This window comes from Engraulis encrasicolus, chromosome 15, assembly GCF_034702125.1.
Source record: "Engraulis encrasicolus isolate BLACKSEA-1 chromosome 15, IST_EnEncr_1.0, whole genome shotgun sequence".
Taxonomy (NCBI): Eukaryota; Metazoa; Chordata; class Actinopteri; order Clupeiformes; family Engraulidae; genus Engraulis; species Engraulis encrasicolus.
This window is the reverse complement of record NC_085871.1, coordinates 12,267,740-12,292,176: the sequence shown is the minus strand read 5'-3', so window position 1 is coordinate 12,292,176 and position 24,437 is coordinate 12,267,740. Positions and strand designations below refer to the sequence as shown.

The 24,437-nt window shown below is 42.3% G+C and overlaps 1 protein-coding gene across 2 annotated transcripts in view; it reads left to right on the top strand.

The window, feature by feature from the left end:
* The first annotated feature begins 413 nt into the window (after positions 1-413).
* slco1c1 (solute carrier organic anion transporter family, member 1C1) overlaps positions 414-24,437 on the top strand; it is a 56,338-nt gene continuing 32,314 nt past the window's right edge. Inside the window, exons 1-5 of one of the 2 annotated variants that reach the window (XM_063217067.1) lie at positions 414-781; positions 5,856-6,016; positions 16,661-16,802; positions 22,391-22,523; positions 24,140-24,261. In XM_063217067.1, coding sequence (XP_063073137.1) covers positions 5,870-6,016; positions 16,661-16,802; positions 22,391-22,523; positions 24,140-24,261 — 544 coding nt within the window. In that variant the 5' untranslated portion in view covers positions 414-781; positions 5,856-5,869. Of the gene's footprint in view, positions 782-5,855; positions 6,017-16,660; positions 16,803-22,390; positions 22,524-24,139; positions 24,262-24,437 lie in introns of those variants that run through there. The other variant, XM_063217068.1, reaches the window with a different exon arrangement.

The window sequence follows — 24,437 nt, the reverse complement described above, 5'->3', positions numbered from 1 at the left end:
ATCTTGAGCCCAGAATCATATGTCATGCCACTAACTAGGCCAGTTGTCGCGTGCGAAAATTCCTCCGAAATGCAGAGTGCAGCTAGATGGGGGGAAAATGACACAGTTCGACGAGTAGCTGCAAAGACAGGCGCCATGCCTTAGGAATTTCAGCTATTTTACTATAGCAAGTGATTTTATGTTTGTGGATAGCATGGAGATAAACAGGTAAAGGTGTTAGTTCTTGTAAATATAGCGACCAGGTTACTGCAAACTCAACGAAGCTCCCTTGTGCCTAGCCGGCTTGATCCCTTTCCTGAAATGCATTTACAATACACTGAATGATGTCCTGTGTCGTCTCCCCCTTGTTCTTAGCGCTCCCAGGGGTCATCACGTGTTTGAGCCAATTCTTCAAGCGCCTTGAACCCCCCACCAACAACTCTTTCGGTCCTCAGTGAGCTATAGGGACGCTGTTGCGAAAGCAGATTTGCGTCAAATCGCCGCGGAGTACAAAACTCTCAGAAGTGACCTAAAAGCCTCAAGATCTGGATTTGACACGGAACTTTGGAGACTTGGGCTCACCTCCAAGACTGCGCGTTTTACCTCCTCACCCTTAGGAAGTTTCTCCAAAGATCAGCACATTGGCAGCGCGCGCGGTGAAGCGGTATATTCCCTTCCTCTCCATTCCTTCTCCTCCTTTTATTTATTTTCTTTTATTTCTCATCTTCAAAGAAATCTGTCATTTGTGTCTGAAGTGATTGAATCAGACCGCACATTTGGAACGCGGACAACCCAGCGTTTGGTGAGTGGTCTATATTTACTGGAGGCTACTGCTTCGATCACTTACTGAGCTGCTGATCATGTTCATACCGAACAGATGTTTGCTTTTCGCGCAATTACGCACAGTCAACTGGCGAGTTTAGGTAAATAGTGGTAACTGAAATTGTTGCGGGTTGGACGCGTATGTTTACTGGCTTTGGTTTTATTAGCCTATGCCTAATTAAAGTAGCCTATGCCTATGTTTTATGGGGCATGGATTTACTGTAGACCCATTATGTTATGATGCGCTTTCCCCTACAAAATCAAGTCACACCAAAAATCGAATTCGCTCAGCAGACTTGGTAAAATGTGATGGTTAATTGTCTACTTTATCTTTCTTGAGTGTTGTTTATAGTTTAAAATAGTTACATTTTGTTAAGGCGTTACATAACACGGCAGTGCGTTGTCGGCATTTCAGGACTTATCTCAATGGAAAGGGCTTAAGTTTCATTCATGCCAGTTGGTTTATTTGTCGGAGTCGTGGATTTACTGTGACTCGCGCGGCGCAGTGCAGGGCTTAATAAGAACAGTAATTAGATAGAGTGCGCGTGGTGAAGTGGAGATTGGACGCTTGGTGCTGTTGTGACTTCTGGGTCTTACAGTTGCCTTTTTACGCATCCCCATCGATTAAAGCTCCAACGAGTAATTAGCTTCAGCTTGTAGGCCTAATCAACACTTCACATCATCTAACAGTGAGAGGGGCATTGCGTGTTATACGAGTTATGATCAGGGTTTGGTGCGGCCATTGATCAGCAGGAAAGGCACGGTTAGTTGCGTATTCATTAGTGAAAAGACGTTGCCAAGGTGAAGCTGTCGACAAGCCCGTGGGTGGGAAAGATGGACAGTGATTACTGTGATGCCTAAATGCCTACGTGCATGTGCTTTTATTGAAATAGGTATAGCTATATCAACAACATCCCGGTATTCTAAGGAATTTCTTTCGGAAGTGACCTCAAACCCTTGTGATAACCCATGACCCAACCAACGCAAAGATTATAGGACCTGTCCATTCAGAGCAGCACAAAACATGCCACATGACGCGATTAACACTCAGATTATGATGACTAATCTTCATTTTGTTCAACCTCCAATTCTCAAAAGATAGGAGAAAAAATGTATTCTCATCTCCCAGACAGCACTTACTTACTTAGGCCTACTTTCTCATCTGAACAAACGGGCTACCTTGTCTGGAATCTTCTTAGCTGACGCCAGTTGATTTCATGAAGCCCAGTTCAGTCTGTCTTGTAGCCTACCTTCCCATACCATGAGTACATGATTTAGACCAGAATTTAGTAGACCTCAAAGCAATGCAAATGTGACTTTAATGCGAAATATAATTGCAAAACTATGTCTGTCATCTGTTAACTAATGTGAGCTACTGCAGGCTTCGAAATTCATTCCCTAGCCTATATCTAGGCCTCAAAGTAGAAGCTATGTTTTACAGTACTGGCAAGTAGGCCTACCATTAACACATTAACACATTTTCAAAATAAATACCCTGGACATTTAACTACATTGTTTGAGCTAAATATCTAGGACTGCTACAAGAGGTTGTGATGTAAGACTCCAGCCTTTGATTCGTGTTTGGAAATCAGAAGTAACATCTGTTGAGATGACTGGTTATTTTCTGACAAAGGGCAGAGATAATTTACAAACATACAGGCTACAGGCTACAGGCTAGTAGGCTACAGTTGGCGAACACAAACGTGAGAAATGTTAGATCAAGTAGGCCTACATTATTTCAGAGCCAGTGAATCCAGTGTTCACAGAATTCATGACAATGTCATCAGGAAGCAGTAGGCTTACAGAGCTGAAACAACAGACCAAAAACGTTAATAATCAGTCATTCCTCTACAATATGAGGTCAATTTGCCGTGTAGCTTGGAGGCAATGCAGGAAATATTTATTCATTTGGTTTCTTGTTTGTTTGTTTTCTTGAGCTCTCTATTGAATTTGACACTGTGCCAGTTGAGGTGTACATTGCTATAATGACAACTTCGTTTCATGTGAAATGTTTTTCCTTTGTTATGTTTTGGTGTGTATTTGTGAACCCACCTGTGGAGTATAATACAAATTTCAACCTGTGCGGACAATAAGAGGGCATTGATATTCTTAGGCATAACAAACACATCATTGTAATTGGCACAGAGACTGACAACAGGTGCGAGTTCAGGGCTTGATGTTGTCAGGGCAACATAAAGGTAAACACAGCAATGCGAACCAGTGTGTGCGCATAAACAATGCACCATAATCCATCGACCCTAGTCTTATTATCCTTTATGCAAACAGCCATATCCCCTTAATCCACTGGCTTTGTGTGAATGGATTGATTTTTGCTCAACTGGAGATGATTTATTGCAATAATAATAATAATAATAATAATAATAATAATAATAAAGAATATCACTACTCAAAAACATCACTGATCCTCTAAAGATAGCCAATATAGCAATAGTGAAAAAGCACACAAAACATCTGCAAGAGAAGCCAGCAAGTGAGAAATTTAGAAAACCTTTGATCACCAAAGCAAAAGCACTGCCTCTCTGATTTCCAATTAGCTAAATTGCATGAACATGATTGCAAACACAACATGTTAACCTCAGAGATGTATGAGGATTGACTGAGAGGGACTGTTGATTTTTTTTAGTTAGTTCACACCATGGCTGGTGCATGGCCACCATAAATTGAGTTTCAAGGACACAGAAAGATACGCAAGGAATTGGGAAAAAGCTTAAATCCACTTGAACTAATGCACATAGTCGCCAGTCTCAGATATTAACTGAACCTTAGTATCTCTAATCCGAGGAGCAGTGGGTGAGTTTCCTAGAATAATGCCATGAATGAACACGGGCAGACAGGCAGACAAATAAACAAAAAACCCATACAGACAGGCAGGCAAATAGGTAGGCAGACAGACAAACAGATACAGAGGTTATCGGTGGGAATCACACACCACCTGCAACAGTCAGCCTCCATGGACAAGTTCCTGTGTGTGTGTGTGTGTGTGTGTGTGTGTGTGTGTGTGTGTGTGTGTGTGTGTGTGTGTGTGTGTGTGTGTGTGTGTGTGTGTGTGTGTGTGTGTGTGTGTGTGTGTGTGTGTGTGTGTGTGTGTGTGTGTGTGTGTGTGTGTGTGTTGGGGGGTGACCCTGAATTCTAGGAGGTCTTAGAAACCTGATGCATTCTGGAAGCCAGCTGGTCAATCAGGTCATGACTGGGGATAGGACGATTTGATATTTGATTGGGTTAGATGGTGTCTGGGACATTTGGCAAGAAGCTGACTGCTGGGCCAATGGTGATGTGTGATGCCTTTGTGCTGAGAGGACATTACAAAAGGTGAGCTGTATATGCAGCAGATGACAGTTATATGGATGTCCTCAAATGAAACGACTCATTGTAAAAAATACAGATTGACATGATCCTTGTTCCATGTCTGTAGAAGTCGTGGCTTGACAGAGGAAGAATATTTCTGCAAGGTACTGTAGTGATCTCAACTGCGCTGTCAGTGTTTGTAACTGATATTTTTTAATGACGGAATACAAACACTTTTTTTTTCATCCAAGATGTAGCACAGGTTTTAAGATGATTTCCTGTTTTACAGTAAATCCAAGCTTTTCAATGCATATTTCCAGAGCAACAATACATGATGTTGTTTATGTTCTTCATAGACATTTGCTGACTGAGTCTTGATCTGCAAAAGTCATCGTTGATGGTATACCTCGTCTTAGGTAGCCAATAGAAAGGAATGTCTTTTTTTTCTTGGTGGTGTACCCTATTGCACAGCACATGATACTAAATGGAGATTCTTCTCCAGAATGTTGAGTGCAGCTATGTAGGCTTGCTCAATTCTCAATATGGCGGCAGCTGCAGGCTGTCATGTGTTGACATGGTCTGACGTCAGCTGACATGTATGAATTATTGCAAGTAGTTAGTGATTTCACGTTGGTGAGGGCTGAACTGGTAATATGGCATACATGGTATTTTCCCGGTGGGCCAGTAATCCTCAGAGGCTGATGCGTTTGTTTTTTTGGTTTGTTAGTTAGTTTGTTTTTTTTTGCTTAGAGTTTGGCCCTCAACTTTGATGGGGCACCCCATTGGTCTATCTTAAGTATAGAAAGTGGACTGAGATCATCATAATATCGTAGACAAGCAGGGGGCTGTGTGAGGGACTGTTCTTTGCCAAAAATGCTCGGGCTGTTTTTCAATCTCAGTCCAGCCTTGCCATTGGTAGAACAAGTTGGTTTATTTAGGAGAGAACTGTCAGTCATGAAGTGCTGAAACTGAATTGAACATCAGATGTGATCATTCATCTTTCCAGATACAATTATCAAATGGTCACCACTTGGCCCTTAAAATATATTTGATGGACAATAAGCAAACTACAGCTTATCCAACATATCACATCTCTACTGAGCATACGTTTTTCACAAATATCTGTGAGCAACAATCACAGTTTTCGGTGATACTGTTGTGAGTGATTATGTTCAGACAGAAATATCTCAAGAACTATTTCTGGCAGGTCCATGAATTTTTTGGGCCTAGATTCATTGCAGAGAATTGCTTTAAGTTGCTACTCGAAGTATTGTTACTTAATTTATACCTAAATGGCTTGCCCTCATATCTCAACATCCATTACTATTGTCAAACCCTTGAAACTATTTTTTACGTATCGGAGGGGATCGAGTAGGGAACTTTTTCAAAAATATTACAATAACCATTTCCACACTGGCATTTACAATTTATGAATTAAGTAATAACTGATTGTGGATTCATGTTTGTCTTTAGTTGTGTGCATTTTTTATTTCTTACAACAGTATACAAATCTATTCCAAGTTGTTTCAGCTGGTGAGTTGTGTTTATGCATTTAACACACTCTGTATGCCATCAATTTTTAGCTAAATTTTGTTTTCCTGTCTCCTGCTATTGGTTAGACATACATCATTGTTGTTCAATTTGCTGTTCCATTTTGGCACACATGTAGCATGTTGCTAATAGTTTTGCTTCCAGGGATGGTTGGGATGAGAGTCACATGTTTTCCTTTTCTTTCCTTTTCTACACAGGGGTGCATGCATCAATGCCAAGAAATCTCATTAGGGAAGCTGGGCCCAAGGAAACCAACGGTATCGTGTGCAACATGGATCCCCCAGCCAAGGAGATGAGATCATTGGAGAGCAGACCCGCATCGCCTGTGAGGGCTCAGGGCTCTTGCGCCAGCCTGAAGGTGAGCCAAACGTTACATTCCCAATTGCAGTGAGCCCAATTCATTGTGGCCCTGCCTCATTGCGGTCAGTCCATTTGCAGTCTGACACCACAAGGAATAATTAGGGCGTCTTCCCATTGCCCTTTTTGTCGACCCAGTTCAACACCACTCATCACAGCCTCCATTTAGTGCATTTCAGTGGGGTGAACATGGTACCTGTTTTATTTGTGGGTCAAAAATTGACCCCTATTTATTTATTTTGCAGAACTGATCATCATAAGCAACACTATCCAAGTGCCCTTTTTTCTCAACACATAGCTTAACGTCATGCCATGCTGTTTTAACCAGCTAATGCAGTGCTCGGATTATTGACAGTTAATTTCTTGTTTTTGCAGTGGCAGTTATACTGGAATGTGTAAACCAGTGAGGTAGAAGCGAGTAACTAGTATCAGCAGGTGTGAATGTAGCTTTCGAAACGGTATGCAAGCCTCCTTTTTCTCAAACACATAGCTAAACATCAGTCCATGCTGTTATGACCGGTTGTAGTTACTAGCCTAGGTGAAAGCTGACTGTTGACTCCATCAAACAGTCTGGAACAAGCTAAGAGGAATCCGTTTCCACGGAAGGTGGGAGATGGTCTGACCTTAGTCAACTATTTAAACTAATTGGGGTTCTGAATTCAAATTCAAATTCAAATTGTGCTTTATTAGCATGACTGTTACGATACAGTGATGCCAAAGCATACAAATAGCAAGGCAAAAGTGTGAATAGTTTTACCTTAACCAATCAGTAACAGACTCACCGTGAGTGAGTTCTGAATCACTACTCTCAACTGTTTGCTGATTGGCAGAACCATGAGCGAACCGAGCTAGGAGTCTTGGGCCAGGCTATGTACGGAGTCAAAATCTTTGGGTGGAAGTACGTAAGATGGCATCATCAGGCTATGTAGTTACATCCTTGATCCTTTGGTGTAGTCTGGACGGTTACTTTGATCCATCAGACCCATTGCATGTGAAGCCCTTAACAGTTTTCCCATAGGGCTCCCCATTATTCCCAATGTCTTTCACATCACTAAGTCATACTAAACAGTAGTGCATTTCAAAGCAATGATATGGGATGCAATGCTAATTTGTGAAATCAGAGTCAGTTTAGGCTTTGGTCACCCAACTGATTGGGAATAGAATTGTCCGTCACAGAGACTACAGACATGCACTCTGCTCTCAAAGATCTTACCGCACTAACACACCACAAGAGGCAAAAACTCAAAAGCGTTGCTGGACTGTTTTCAGAGCAAGAACGACACAGGCAAAAAAGCGATAGAGTATGACCGTATGCAAGCATTCAGACATTCCAATGCAGCTGTCGCTGAACCACATCATAGCTTATTACCACAATATTAGCTGAAGTGCAACAAACTATCGCTCGTGTCTCAAATTGTCTCAAATTGTCTCTTGTTGCCCAAATCACTTTTGTCTCGTGTCGCCAGTCAATTACTTCCAGCACCCTTGTTGCTCTTGTCGTGTTCGGTGTGATAGTGCAGTAAGTGTAGTTGCATCGACGTATGGTGACAAAGCAAATTTAGAAGCAAACAGTAACCAACAGTAGCTTAAAACATGGACTGTTTTCACATTTCAACAACTTCTACAAGGGTATCTCTTTGCTCAATTGGACACAGTTCTGTTTACACCAGTCTTGGTATATTTAGCTTGGTATATTAAGTATTTACCTAAGCCTGTTGGACCTAGGCTAATAACGTCTTTGCCACCAACAAAATTCCTCTAGCATTCTATTTGATGAACATTTTAATCCTGAATTTCAGTAATACTGTAGCTACCAACACACAACAGTTTTGGGTCACAGTGATCTAATATTACCCAAAAATTGCCAGATGGACAGGGTACTTGTTTTTTATTTCTCAAATGTTTTGCTTAGTCATTCGCGTCACAAACTATGACTTTCCTTTGAGCCAGTTTATGTGTGGCTCATGTGTTTCACTACCCACAGTGTGCTGTTGTACCCATTCAACGCATGAATGTTTGATAGACCCCCATTGGCAAAATTGGGCCAAGTCTGCAATTATTGTTATGAAGTTATCTCATTGCTGATGCCTGCACTGAAGGCATCTTTAATAAACCAAACACAGAGAGGATCTTGCTAAAGAGACCCCTGATACACACCATAGAGCTTATGCATGCTAAACCTGCATGCTAAAGCAATTTCAAATGAAAGCTTTAGAATCTTTCTTATGTGTGTATGGAGAAGATTCATTCGGTTTAATTGCCCCAGGTCCATTTTATGTTGGTTTTTAATGTGGATGGCAAGCAGTGGAGACGATTAAAACTGGGGCTGCGTTCATTGTTCACATACTTGTTGGTGTTAGGAAAAACCCTTAAAGTTTCAGCATACAGTACAATTACAAGATTTACTGTATTTTATGGTTAATTTGCAAGGCCAACAAAGGACAGGAGCAATAGCTGTGGTTGGACCTCCGCCCACTTCATGTACATGTAGCCTACATACGAATCTTGAAATGTAAAGCTAGCAGGAATGATTGAAATTGTGGTAGGCCTACATATTCATGATTGAGCAACACAAACATTGGTATTGCGAATCTGAACTTCCTACACCCTGAAGTTTTTAAACACAACTGAATGATTCCATAACTAACATTAAAATGATTTTCCTGTCAGCCTCACTATTGTTTTCACTTTGGCTTTTAACTCACCTGTAATATACCATTTTTATATTTTCCATAATAACATTTTCTTATACAATACAATAATCTATGATCACCAATTGCCTGGTTACCACCAGACCTAATCACAAGTGAGTGTCTTTCAGATCGGAACGATTGTGTAGAACTAAAGCCAGTATGCGAGATCCCAGCCAGGCTAGCTCACCAGTCTGCAGAATATGGTGCGACTAAACCACTAAAACAAACGCCACTGCGCGGCACACGCACATAGTGGCATGTGTGCATGAATTGAATTCCATGACTAAGAATAACTTGAAGAAAGGGCTGCATTGTTTTTAGTTTTTTTTTTTCTGTGGCTGAACTGAAACGTGCTTCTGGGATTTGATTTAATCACCATTGGAGGTCAGTACAAAGATCTCGCTAGTTCTAAGAACCACCCTCCACCCCCTCCCCCTTTTTTCTCTCATGTCTTGTCCCACTTTTCTCAATACTGACCTCTAAAAGAGTAGATATTGTCAGAGGAGTCCCCGGTGTGTTTTGTTGTGCTGTGTTGTGTTATGTAGTGTTTTGTGTATGTGCTTCAATGGTGTGTGTGTGTGTGTGTCCGTATGTGTGTGTGTGTGTGTGTGTGTGTGTGTGTGTGTGTGTGTGTGTGTGTGTGTGTGTGTGTGTGTGTGTGTGTGTGTGTGTGTGTGTGTCCGTGCGTGCATGTGCGCATGTGTGTGCATGCGTGCGTGCATGCGTGATCCTTGGAACTGAACACGTTGAGCTTCACATGGCGCATAAGCAGCAGTAAGGGCTTATTGACACGTTTGGCATCCCACTGCTCTGTGTGACAAGCCACACGTGAGGGACACACATGAGATAGCTAGCACACACTCCCTGTGTGTGCGTGTGTGTGTGTGTATATGCACGCTTCTGCACGTGTGCATAGTGCGCGTGCGTGTGTGTGTGTGTGTTTGTGCATGACGCATGTGTGCATGATATACAGTACGTATGTTCTGTATGACCGTGTACAAACTGTACATATGTGTGTTACTTGTGTTATGCACTGCACATGCCAGGAGACGGGAACTGGCACATGAAAGGGGAAGCCCCCACCAGCCCTCACACGCCACCCCCCCCCCCCCCCAGGCTTACACTGTAATCTGGAATTCTTGGTATTTTCCGGTGGGCCGATAGTCCTCAAGGGCTGATGTTGTTGTGTTTTTGTGGCGTTTTTTTTAACCACACCACACCACACCACAATACTCAATCTGCACCACAATACACAATTACCACCTCAACATAGGCCTATAGAAGCACTCTGAAGCACACCATACACACACACACACACACACACACACACACACACACACACACACACACACACACACACACACACACACACACACACACACACACACACACACACACACACACACACACACACACACACACACACACACACACACACACACACACACACACACGCAGCGAGAATCAGAAACCCTCATACATACATCCTGGCCTGTGCCTGTGTCTGCCCCTGCCGGGTGGGCTTTTTGCACCACATGAAATGTGATCCAAAAGGTTGTGACTCTGCCAAGTTTGCCGGCATCTCCTAGCGCACTGACAACCTTCTCCCAGTGGATTTATAGTGGGGGGATGACACTGAAACCCCTCTGTTACGATGGGAGTCAGCTGATGGCCTTTTCAATGCTACAGAAGATTTCCATGCACAGCGAGGAGAGTGCTTTGATTTTGCCATTGGCTTTCTCTGCCCCCAACACCCCCCCAACACCCCCACCCTGTCCTTTTCTCTCCCTGCTGTGTGGATTGGACAAACTCGACAAAGGCTTTCCCTGCTCATCATGCTCCTTTGCAACATGGCGACACATTGTTTTCTGTCAGACAAACTATTTTGACAATCTGTCTCCAAAGGCACCTCAATCTGAGGGAATGCCTCAAGAGCTGCCTCTTGAAAGCTCTTGCTGGCTTTCTGACTCTCTCAATCTTTCTCTATCGTCTTTCCTTTGTCTCTCCTTTACTCTCTCTCTCTCTCTCTCTCTCTCTCTCTCTCTCTCTTTCTCTTTCTCTCACCTTGCTTGCTATCTAGTATAACTCTCTCTTTTCATCATCCCTGTCTCCCTGTCTTCATACATGTAGGCTATGTCTCTATCCCTGTCTGCATCTGCCTATTTTTCTCTCTCTCTCTATCTCTGTCTCTCTTTCTCCCTCTCTCTGTCTTTTTTCATGTCTCTCTTGCTTTCGATTCTACGACTACGACTTTGAGTGTCATGAACTTACGTATTATTATTACTTCTCTCTTTCCATCGTCCCTTTCTCTCTGCATATCTGTCTTTATCTCTCTATCCCCGTCTCTCTCTCTCTCTCTCTCTCTCTCTCTCTCTCTCTCTCTCTCTCTCTCTCTCTCTCTCTCTCTCTCTCTCTCTCTCTCCCGTATCTGTCTCTAATGAAGTGACTGCGTCAGTGCTGTCATCTGCCTCTAATTTCCACTTCCACTGATTTGCGTTTGACTTTCCTAGTCCTACCGGACCAGGATTGAGGTACTTCCTGCCGTGATGTGATTGTGTTAAACTACCCAGGAACTTCCCGGGAATACTTATTACATTTAGCGCTTATCAAAGGTTTAGTCAGCAACGATTAAATGCTTATTTTTCTTACTTTTTTTCCATCTCGCTGTATCTACTAGCTATATGGGATAATTTTCACCAACAGTTGGTCTTGCTTACACTAAGAGAGAACACTCTCTCTCTCTCTCTTCTCTCTCTCTCTCTCTCTCTCTCTCTCTCTCTCTCTCTCTCTCTCTCTCTCTCTCTCTCTCTCTCACTGTGCCCTCATACGTGCGTGTGTGTTGTTGTTGTGTGTGCTTAGTGTGTTTTGCACACGGGGCACATGACGATGCCGGTGGGGGATTTCAATGTTTTCAAGGATTTGTCCGGTACATAATATTCTCAATGACAAAACAACTCAGTCCGAGTGTTATCATTGTTTACATGTTCCATCCTTCGTACATTTGGTATTGTTTTATCCTCGGGTGATGTCATGCTGTTCGTTGAGTTGTTCTGGAGTCCTGCCAGCCAGAAAGAGCAGACCGATGAAGGCCCCACATTGCTTTAGGAAACTTGTGCTTCTATAAATCGTTCATCGCGACCTAATCATTTTGCTGAACATGCTATCTGTTTATCATTTTCTTTTTGACGCATATGCCTGAACTGATGCTAGAGCAGCGTGCAGAAGGGCATGAAAGATTAACCCTTAGTTAACTCCCAGGTTGTCTATCAGCAGTTTGTATGTGTGTGTACTCATGGATTACACTTTCACGTCACAGATTCTCTGCTCTTCCCGCTCATCCTCAATTATTTTTCATACAGTGCTCACTTTTCACTCACTTCTCATGTCCTCTCTGTGCAGTTTCTCTTCTTCTTTGTCTCTCTAGTACAGGGGTGTCAAACTCAAATTGACTGAGGGCCAACATTGAAATCTGGAACAAAGTTGCGGGCCGAACTAAATATATATTTTTTAAATTCAATATTATTTATTTTTCAAATGGGCCTAGACATATTGTGTTGCATGTTAGTGTGCTGTTTCATTGACCTGGACCCACTCATATTCCTGTGACACACCAAATGTCATGTTCATACACTCATTAAGGGTTTGTGTGTGGGCCATCTGTAATACACATTTGAAATGACCTCGCGGGCCAAATTAAATGACGCCGCGGGCCAAGTTTGGCATCCCCACTCTAGTACATGATTGTGCGGTCCCTTCCTCCCTAACCTCCCTGTGATCATTAGTCTATGACATTCATCTTTGTTTTCAAATGAACATGGTAGCACTTTATTTTAGGGATACATCTATTAGCACTAATACATACAATATTAATGCCTTAGTAAGTAACTTGTAAGGCATGTACTAAGCAAAATCAGACAGTTGTTGGACATTTATTCGCAAATGTCTTGTTCATGCACAATAAGGGATGTATTACCAATATAACCTTAGTAAGGACCTAGTAGACCTAGATTTCTATTTATGAGAAAGCAGTAAGGGCCAGAATACAATGTGTATAAGCTCCTGGTACACTGTGTGAACAAACCCTGAACAGTGTGAAAACAGATGTGGAATAAGGGTCCCTATTCTAAAGTGATGCATTGCTCAGCCCAGATGGCTTAGGGCCCCCACACTACCTAGGGCCCCCACTCTACCCCCCCGGGAAGCAAAGTGTAAGAATATTTCTGGATCAGCAGTGGTCTCATTAGACATGTAGATCTCCCTTATTCTACTCAATATGTTGGAGAGTAATTGGAAGCATTATATACAAACCCCAACTCCGGTGAAGTTGGGACGTTTGGTAAACAGTGAATAAAATCAAAATGCTATCATTTTCAAAACATTCAATCTATTCATTAGATGGAGAATAGTGAAAAGACAACATATTAAGTGTTAAAACCAAGAAAAAATATTGTTTTGGGGGACATATGTACTCATTTCTAATTTGATAAACGCAACACGTCTCAAATAAGTTGGGACGGGGATCAGTGAAATTTAGTAAACATCCAAATAAGATAAAACAACAAAGAAGAACATTTCAAAATGAATTGTACTGACGGACAATATAGGTGTCCAGGTATAAGATCATCACAGAGAGGCTGAGTCACTCAGAATTAAAGATGCAAAGGGAATAATTACCATAGTTATTACATACATTTTTGAATTCCCTGTGATTTACCACGATTGAGTGTATATAAGACATATTTTTGTTATTAAAATCATTGTATAGGTTCATGACATCATGAAATATATATTGGCTGTAGTCTCACTCTAGCACTCCAGGAATTAGAGCTATTGAAAATTGACCATATTAAGAATGCTTATTGCGTGCAAATGATACAGGGGTGTAACATTCTCCTAAGCACTTGAGCTCACTTGAAATAGACCCAGAAGACATGGGAAACTGTCCTTTGCTTACAGAAGTCAGCGGAAGTCGTAGAAGTCCATTCTTTTTGACAATAATAGAGCATTGCACATCCTGTGCTACAGTGAAAATGGACCATCCAACTTGTGTTAGTGCTAACTTCAAAAGTCAGCCTCCATGATGGCATGCGGGTGCAGTAGTGCATTGGTTAAGATGTTCTCACTCATCTGTAGAGTTAAATACAGTGCTGAATGGTATAAATGGGTTTTAAACAGCATGAAAAGCCACTCATGCATTATATTTTGAAGGGAGATCTTCGATTACTGCCACATAGTAAGGTCAAATTGCATTCTCTACTATGTTTTAACAGTTTGGCTCCATCATAAGGACCAGCAGGTGATAAAATGGTGGGCTTTTGGTCAAGACCTGTCACACTATAAGCACTACAGAAAGGAAAACATTGCAAAACATGACAAGGAATACACCCACCATTTAAGCTGGTGAAATCATGTCCAAGATAGGAATTAACACTGTTTTTTATATAAAATCATCTCATCGGTTAATATATTTAACTGTTAAGTGTTGTCTTTTGTTTTGTTTTTAGTCTTCCTCGACATTTGCTGCCATTTATTGTGCCCGTCCCAACTCTTTTGAGACGTGTTGGATTTATCAAATTAGAAATGAGTACATATGTCCCCCAAAACAATATTTTTTCTCGGTTCTAACATTTAATATGTTGTCTTTTCACTATTCTCCATCTAATGAATAGATTGATTGTTTTGAAAATGATAGCATTTTGATTTTATTCACTGTTTACCAAACGTCCCAACTTCACCGGAGTTGGGGTTTGTAGCAAGGATTGGACGTAAACTTCTCAGTGACGGTGGGTGGTGAGATGTCATTTTTTCATACACCAATTAGTTTTAATTGTAAAAACCCTACAATAAATGCAGAATATAACGATGAGTAATAGTTTGGAAGCGAAACTAAGCTATTCCTTTGTGATAAATAAGTTAATGTTTGAGAAACTTAGCTCCAAGAAGTGCAGTGCATGATGGGTACGGCCTTAGTCAGAAATGCAATGCATGGCCAATGCAGCAATGATAATATTTCTGTTGTTACGTACATGGCAAATTGTTTGGATAGCATCTAAATTTCACGAGTGAGGGGAGGAGCTAAGAACGTAGGCTCAGAGCTGGCTAGGTTGTCTGTTGGCCTAGATTGCGTACCCATCATGCACTGCACTTCTTGAAGCTAATGTTCTCAAACATTAACTTAATTATCACAAAATAATAGATTAGTTTTGCTTCAAAACTATTATTCTAATGTTCTGCATTTATTTTGGGGGTTTTTACAATTAAAACTCAGTGGTACATGAAAAAAAATTACATCTCACCAACCCACCGCCATTGACAAGTGTACGTTCAATCCTTGCTATATATAGGCTCCTGTTACCTTCTTTAAACTATTAAGAAAAAGACAAAACTAGATAACTTGGTGGATATTAATCATTTAATTTGCCCTTACACTTTGTAGATCAGGGGGCCAGGTAGTGCGGGCCTGGATGGTGTGGGGGCCCTAGGTAACGAGGGGGACTTTGGTAGTGCTGAGGCCCTGAGCCATCTGGGCTGACCAATGCATCACTTTAGAATAGGGACCCTTATTCCGCATCTGTTTTCACGCTGTTCAGGGTTTGTTCACACAGTGTGTCGGGAGCTTATACACATTGTATTCTGCCACTTACTACTTACTAATAAATAGAAATATAGGCTTACTGGTCCGTACTAAGGTTATATTAGTAATAAATCCCTAATTGGGCGTGAACAAGACATTTGTGAATACATGCTTAACAACTGTCTTATTTTGCTTAGTACATGTCTTACAAGTTACTTACACAGGCATTAATATTGTATGTATTAGTGCTAATAGATGTATCCCTAAAATAAAGTGTTACCATGAACATGTACAGTATGTGAGTAATATGTGTGTGAGAGTGCACATGCTGTGTCAGTGTGCCTATATGTTTGCAGTGTTTCTCTCTGTGTGAGTGAGCATGTGTGTGTGTGTGTGTGTGCGTGTGTGAATGCGTGAATGCATGCGTGCGTGCGTGCATGTGTATGTTTGCATGTATCGTGCATGCGTGTCAAAATGAGTGTAAAAATGGGTGTAAAAGTGTGTACATACCCTGTATGTTTGCTACTGCATGTACTAAATGTGCGCGGATCTGCCCTGTGCATTTTACATGAAACACAGCATGAGCAAAAGATTCACTGCTGAAGGGGTTGTGCATGCATAGCATGGGGCTGTGGATTGTAAGCAAGGCTCAGTAGGGGGTGTGGGGAGGGGTTGGGGGGGGGGGGTATATTGTAGAGACGGGGTATGGTAGTGGATAGGAGGAATAGTGGGATGTGACAGAGGTTGGTAGCAGTGTTACAGATGTGGCCCATCGTTATCAAGCCCCCCTAACGACGTCGCATTGCCTTTGTCGCTAGGCTTTGAGTCACCAGGTTGCAGCTGTGTGCTCCATGTCTTTCTCTCTCTCTCTGTCTCTCTCTCTCTCTCTCTCTCTCTCTCTCTCTCTCTCTCTCTCTCTCTCTCTCTCTCTCTCTCTCTCTCTCTCTCTCTCTCAGCGTTTCCCCCGTTGATTCCACATCCATATTTATGAGGAAGGGCTCAGGCATCCCAAATTAGGCTAATGAGACAGAGTGAACTGAACTGCTGGATATGAAATGATAAATTCATAAAATTCATAAACTCTAACCCTTTTCTTCTCTTCTCCTCTCCTCTCCTCTCCTCTCATATTCTCTCCTTCCCTCACCTCTCCTCTCCTCTTCTCTCTCTCTCTCTCTCTCTCTCTCTCTCCCAATCCTTCTTTTCTCCCCCTCTTCTGTATGCTGCTCTTTCACTATCTCTCTCTGTTTTCTTCTCTTCTCTCTCTCTCTCTGTTTTCTTCTCTTCTCTCTCTCTCTCTCTCTCTCTCTCTCTCTCTCTCTCTCTCTCTCTCCCCCTCTCTCTCTCTCTCTCTCTCTCTCTCTCTCTCTTCTCCTTGTAGATGTTCCTGGTGGCCCTGTCCTTTGCCTACTTCGCCAAGTCATTGTCGGGGAGCTATATGAAAAGCACAATAACCCAGCTGGAGAGGCGCTTTGACATCCCCAGTTATTTAGTCGGTGTCATAGACGGGAGCTTTGAAATAGGTAAGCGCTGATGCCTTTTCCTGCGTCACAGGCTTCTGCACTGCTCACATACTATTTTTACAGCCCTTTTGATTTTGGGTTGTGTGGGGTGGTGAGGACGGAGGTTGCGGAGGTTAGGGTTGTTGCTGGGTGATGTCTGTGTGTGTGTGTGTGTGTGTGTGTGTGTGTGTGCGTGCGTGCGTGCGTGCGTGCGTGCGTGCGTGCGTGCGTGCGTGCGTGCGTGCGTGCGTGCGTGCGTGCGTACGTGCGTGCGTGTGTGTTTGTTGGGGGCGGACGGGGGGTGAATGACATGATACACGTTTTCTCTTTCCAGGAAAAAGCCAGCTGCCTGTCCCGCTCACCCACACAAACCATGAAGGTGTCAGGCTGTCAGTTCCATGCTAGCGTTACTGTGCGCACCTAAAATACCAAGCAGTGTTGCCATTGTTGCGATTTTCACAGACAGTCTACCACCGTGCTATACACAGTGATATGATAGTAGTAGCCACCGTACTATCACATTACTGTAATATCACCTAGTCAGCAGCATTACCGTCGCTGTATCTTTCAACACATAGTGTACAACAGTGCTACCCACAGGACATGGTATCATAGTGCTGTGGGTAAAGCCCATTGTCTTATTAAAAAATAAAAACAACAATAATATATATACACTCGCCTCCAAAAGAGTTGTCGCCTATCCATCTGTTTGGAATAACAGCTAATAACCTGACTTTCAATTAATCACTTGGCTTCAGAAGTCACTCATATGAAAGCTACAACCCTCCCGAATGAAAATGTATGTACAATAATACATTTCATGCACCAAAGAAAGATTGACCCTTTAATGAACACAGACAGGGCAGATTTTCACAAGACAAACGTTTTGTCGCCTATCAAACATAATGTGAAAATGAGCAGATAAGTCACTTCAAAACACTTCAAATACGCAGATTGGGTGTCATACTTACTCACCGAATCACTCTCACCTCTCCAGAAAATCGACTTTGGCCTAGGTGTATGTTTAGGGTCATTGTAATCGTGGACAGCAACACAATGAAAATCAATGGGGTTCAATGAGAGATGGTGACATATTCGCTATTCGTAGAGCAATACATGTTTAACTTCATGATTTAATCAATGATAAAAGCCCTCAAACACCTGCAGCATGCATGCAGCTCCTCATAAGAGCTGTATCTGTACCATGTTTTACTTTATGCACCATTTCTCTTTTTTCAAATTCTTCATCTCCAACACCATATAGTTTTGATGCTATCAGTTCTAAAATGGTTGATCTTGGGATCTTGACTTCAGAGTATGAGTCCCATTAGCCTTCATTTTTGTCAGAATTAGGCCTGACATACTCTTGGCTGGCTTTTTTGAGACAGGGCAGTGGGAGAGACTTCTTTGGTGTTAAAGGTGAAGAATTTGGAAAAATACATGGTGCCTAAAGTCAAACATGGGAGGGATACAGCTCTTATGTGGAGCTGCATGCATGCTGCTGGTGTGTGAGGGCTTTTATCATTGATTACATCATGAAGTTCAAAATGTATTGCTCTACGAATAGCAAATATGTCACCATCTCTCATTGAACTCCATTGATTTTCATTGTGTTGCTTTCCATGATTACAATGACCTTAAACATACACCTAAGGCCAAAGTTGATTTTCTGGAGAGGTCTGAGTGAATCAGTGATTAAGTATGACACCCGATCTGCGTATTTGAAGTGTTTTGAAGTGACTTATCTGCTCATTTTCACATTATGTTCGATAGGCGACAAAACTTTTGTCTTGTCAAAATCTGCCCTGTCTGTGTTCATTAAAGGATCAATCTTTCTTTGGTGCATGAAATTTATTTTTGTACATACATTTTCATTCGAGAGGGTTGTAGCTTTCATATGAGTGACTTCTGAAGCCAAGTGATTAATTGAAAGTCAGGTTATTAGCTGTTATTCCAAACAGATGGGTAGGCGACAACTCTTTTGGAGGCGAGTGTATATAATAATAATGATTGGTTTTCTTAATGGTGACTTAAAAATAATACATGATTGGTTTTCTTAATGGTAACTTCAAAATGTTATCCTAGCATCTCAAGTAAACATCTGTGTCATTATATCGTTGGGAAAAAAGCAACAGAAAAAACAAAATATGAATACACTGACATGTTTTCATTCAAAATCAAACTTTGTGAAATGTTAGCGGGACAGTTCCGCCATATGAGCTTTCCCTAGTTTGGCCTGAAATTGTAAATAAATAGTAGAATAATCCCTTAAATGCTGTCCATATAAGTCCATATAAACAGAACTTTCCGAACAACAACACCACAGATATTGACACATTTATTATGAATGACCTAACTTTGCCACATTGGATCAAAAAAGGCCATGTCATGTCAACCACCCACTTACCCCTGTTGTGCCCATGTGTCCATGGGAATTGATTAACAGTGACCGCGGGTGGAGGTGGAAGGTTAGTGTGTGTGTGTGTGTGTGTGTGTGTGTGTGTGTGTGTGTGTGTGTGTGTGTGTGTGTGTGTGTGTGTGTGTGTGTGTGTGTGTGTGTGTGTGTGTGTGTGTGTGTGTGTAGTGGTGGAGGTGAGATGTTGCTGTGGGGTTGAGTACAGGGGTTGATGCTATACTGACTGCAGCAGCACCCTCTCTCACGTGGCTCGCTTTCCATAGGAGCGTTTCCATGGGAACCAAGCAGTGAGCAGAGATAGATAGAAGGGGAGAGAGAGGGAGGGGGGAGAGAGAGAGAGAGAAGGAGGGAGGTCGGGAGGGCGGGTGAACAGTGTGATGAGTGGAGAGGAGTGAAGTGGAGCGAAGTAGAGCAGCAAGGTGGTTTAAAGGGGTATGCCACTATTTTGGGGCTTAATACAGTTAAAATCGTTGGCTGGGGTTTATAAAGGTGGTAAAGTGTCTTATTTTTCATGTTAAGCGTTGTCTTACTGTAAGACAAGTTAAAAGAGGGAATATGTCGCTAAGCTAGTTTACCACCTATATAAACCCCAGCCAACGATTTTAACTGTATTAATCCCCAAAATAGTAGCATACCCCTTTAAGGGCTTGTGTGTCTCCACAACACCAGGTTATAGTAAGGCAGGCAGTTAGCTACCACCCTGCTTGCTTCCTCCTGTTTTCAACATTCTGTGAGCGATAGGCCCTATCAAATATAAGTTATAATGCATGTAATATCTAATGGTAGGTTTGTGGAGTATTTGACTTAACCACTAGTTACATCCAATGCACCCGTCTGAATCGAGGTGTGCAAAAGCTTCCTATGATTAACTTTTCTTTTTTCAAAGACAAGTAAACATGCACTCAAGTTAAAGGACTTTTTTTTTTATTTGCACTTTAACCCCTTAAGACGCGGCTTTATATATTTGTTGTTACCAGTATGGTAATGACCAAGTTGTGGTGCATTACTAAAGGGCCTGTGTTGTGTCATAGTATTGTAGTGCTATGGTAGTTAACTTTCAATGACTATTACAGCGTGCCACTGGAGGTACGGCATGCATTAAGGGGTTAAACATTTGACAGTATAGCCAAGGCTGATGTGCTGTGGCAAATTGTACATCACAAGCACTTTAGAGTATGTTCTTCAGTTTGAGGTGGTGCACTAACAGGCTGTAGGGGCCAAAGTGGAACACAATCAGCATACTCTCTGATCGTTTCTGATAGTAGTAGAGTAGAGTAGAGTAGAGTAGAGTAGAGTAGAGTAGAGTAGAGTAGAGTAGAGTAGAGTAGAGTAGAGTAGAGTAGAGTAGAGTAGAGTAGAGTAGAGTAGAGTAACCTTATTGATCCCTGAAGGGAAATTCAGGTGTCAAGTAGCTTACATAAGTACACATAATGCCGACATAGACATTTAAAGACACATATAACACAGGTAATGGTCAAGGAAGGAAAAAATAAAAAGGCAATGTGCAAAAACATGTTCTGTGTAGACAAATATGCAAAAAACATACTCTGAGAGTTGAGGTAGACAAGATAAAAATGACCAGAAATAAGCGTTGACAGATACATCTATGATCTAGTATTGTGATGTAGAAGTAAGAGAAAAAAAGCTCTGTTGATAACGGGCAAGGGGTCGTTTATGGCACTTAGTGTCATGCCCCACTCCCCTTGGCCGTTATCAATCGAGCGTAACCCACGGCCTCTCGTGGCTTATTGCTTAATTCTGGTAAGGTGTTTGAAGACAATGGGTATTACCATAAAGTAGGCAGTGTACAGAGTGTGATGGGGTGAAGATTCCTCACGACAAGTGAGCAGGGCAGGTTGTCAACTGGACACAGCCTTCCCCACAAATTAAGCTTTACAATGAACTGGAGGGGACATTGCATACATTTTTGGCTGAGAAAGATCCAAGGGGGCGGGTTGCTGTTGTGTAACACATTACATACCAAATGCAGACTTCACTGTAAATCATAACTGGTACACAAGAACAGCAAGGAAACTGAATTTCAAATCGAGAACGCAGACTGTGACTGAAAGCTTTTCTTACTAACTGTTTGCAACAGTTTTCATAAGTTCAACTTTCAATGCAAACAGATTTCCTTGACAGGGCAGACTACAGAGGATTTGGAAAAGAAACTTAGTGGAATGGAGGAATGCTCAAAGTTCAACTTTCCATACCACATAAACTTTCACCAGTGCTTTTTATTTGCTGTCTTAAAGCAGTGCGGTTCCATTTCTGGAAATAAGCTCATTTTACGCCACCCCTTGAGGTAAATTATTGTGTTTACCGTTCTCCTGTACTTACAGTCATTCTCCTGAGTTTGGCTCTGCCCATAAGATTCAGTGATAATTGCTAGCCTGTAACTAGAAGTAGGATCACCAGACTAAGAGAACAGCTGAAGGAACAAATGAACGCAGAGAGAGGTTCCATTGGCCCATTGTTTCCTGGTTCTATTATGGCCCCCCTTAGGCAGACCTAGGCAGACCTAAGGACTGTTCTATTCATTGTAGGAGCATTATGACACGCCCCTTTAGGCAGACCGGAACCTGGTCGCGTTAGGTGCCCATAGAAACCTATTATGTTGGCATATCTCTATACTTAAAGAATCTCTGGTAAAACTCAATTATTTAACTGCAAGAGAGGTATAAAATGAGCTTATTTCCAGAAATGGTACAGTATCGCTTTGAAAGAGGTCCACTAATTAAAATGTAGAGCATTCCTAACAATCTCCCGCAACATTTTTTTTTCCACAATTGAGGGTGTTCCAGAAAAAAAGTATCTCCTAATAATGTCTTGCCTCGTTGATCCATCCCAATTTTCTTTTGTAGGAAGTTTCTGGAACTTCTTCCCTTTGTGTGTTTAGGATTTCTTCAAATTGAAAACCAGCTAATTAGTTTGTGTATATAGCCCAAGTTTTGTGTTGTTTGTCCGCAGAAGAGAAGTTAATCTCAAATACCTGTACATCAAAAAAATCCAAAGAGACCCTTGTCAAACAAAGGCGTTTTAAGCCTTTTTGGAGTTTGAGGAGGTTTTGTCTGTTTCAGACTTCTTCAGGTCTAATGTGAGAGAGCACTGTTTGCACTTTCGAGTCCTGACTGAAATGATCTACCTTTTTGTCTTGCCCCTGTTTTCTCTCTCCATGTTCCTTCATCACCAGGTAATTTGCTGGTGATTGCGTTTGTGAGTTACTTTGGGGCCAAGTTACACCGCCCGAAGATCATAGCGGTGGGGTGCCTACTCATGTCCATCGGAACATTCTTCATCGCTCTGCCACACTTTATTATTGGACGGTAAGTACTGGTGGGCGTGACGAATGCACACAATCGAAGAGATTGATTGGTCCATTTCAGTGCAGGATTATGTAGGTACTGTGTGCCTTGAATGTTTTTTGAGTGATGAACCTGGCTTAGTTAAGACCAGACAGAGGTAAAGTTGGATGGTGAACACTGGAGTGAGGTGGTGAGATAGATTGCACTGATTCTTGAGAATATGGCTAAAACCAATTTGGGTCCTTGCTCCATGTGGGGCCCAAGTTCTGGACCCCACATGTTTTCACCCCTTTTGCTGGGGAAGTTTTGTTGCTACTGGTAAAAGCAAAAGTGTAGAAACATTTCCTCACTGACAGGTTAGGGTTAGGGATTGTTTTGGTTTTCTTTAGCTATTGTTAGGGTTAGTAGGAATGGAAGTCCCCAGGGCCCCACAAAGGTATTAGGGTGGGGCTGTGTGTGTGCTGTGTGCGTGCGTGCGTGCGTGCGTGCGTGCGTGCGTGCGTGCGTGCGTGCGTGCGTGCGTGCGTGCGTGTATGTGTGTAAACAAGACTCCCTAGGCACATGTAATGCTTACCTCTCAAGTTCCCACTCCCTTCCACATGCTAAATCAATAAACACCCCCCACAAGATCATACACATACACTCATCATCCTCCTATTAGGCGTAGTTGCCTCAAACCGCTTCTCCGATAAACAGTAGATGTGTCCCTTTAGCCAAGGATCAGTGTCATGACTTGTCATCCTAAGCATACTTCATTTTCGAGGGTCCCTTTGATGCTAAAATATGAAAATATTTCAGAGCAGGATGAAAAAGTGTTTGCGTTGGGCTGAGGTCTGTAAGCAAGTGTGTATTTATGACAGACATGGCGTATTTTAACATCTCTCTGGTTCACTCAGTGCGCTGTGTGCACATGAGCTATCAGCTGTGGTTCTGTGCGCGCACACACACGCGCACACACACACACACACACACGCACGCACGCACGCACACACACACACACACACACACACACACACACACACACACACACACACACACACACACACACACACACACACACACACACACACACACACACACACACACACACACACACACACACACACACACACACACACACACACACACATTCTGTGTCTGTAGTACTGTATATTGTAGAGTCCTTGGTTTCTTGGAATAATCTGGGGCATATTCCAAAAAGACAGTTTATTGACTGCACTGTGAAAATGAAAGATCATTCAGAAGTTTCCAGCTTTCCAATGCCTCTGAGAAACATATCAGTGATTTGCAATACCTTACGTAGAATAAGGACACAAATTAGTGGAGGAACCCTGATGTTGTTTTGAAGGTTTAGAGGACCCTCAAAATGGCAAACTGAGGACCCTCAAACGATTTTCTGAGGGGAAGTGTAACCTTACCCAGAGTGAGACCTAAACATTATTCTAGAAGAGACTTGTTTATACATCGATCAAAACAGAATCAATGGTCTCTGTGTATTGCTAAATCTACCACTTGCAGAGTCAACAGGCAAGAGGCCTTACTGGCTTTTTGGAATATGCCCTCACCTGAAGTCTGTTCTAATGTCTTTCCCTTTCTGACCCCCCTCTAAAAACACTTTGTTGATGTTTTGTATACAGCTATAAGTTTGACTCGCCGGTTAGACCTTCAGTGAACTCAACCAATGTCTTCTCCCCATGTCCAGCAAGCTCACCTGAGGCACTGTCTGCAGGTGACAACTCCTCTGAGGTACCCATAGCAGGTGAACAGGCTCGCTCAGGGATTTATACGCTATCTCCATTGCTATCATTTTCAGTAACATTGTAAAAAAAAATACTGCAACCTTCTTTGGGTGTTCTTCCATTTGCCACTGTGGGGAGCAGGGCCGGATTAAGGCACAGGCTAGATATGGCTGCAGCCAAGGGCCCCCCACCTGCC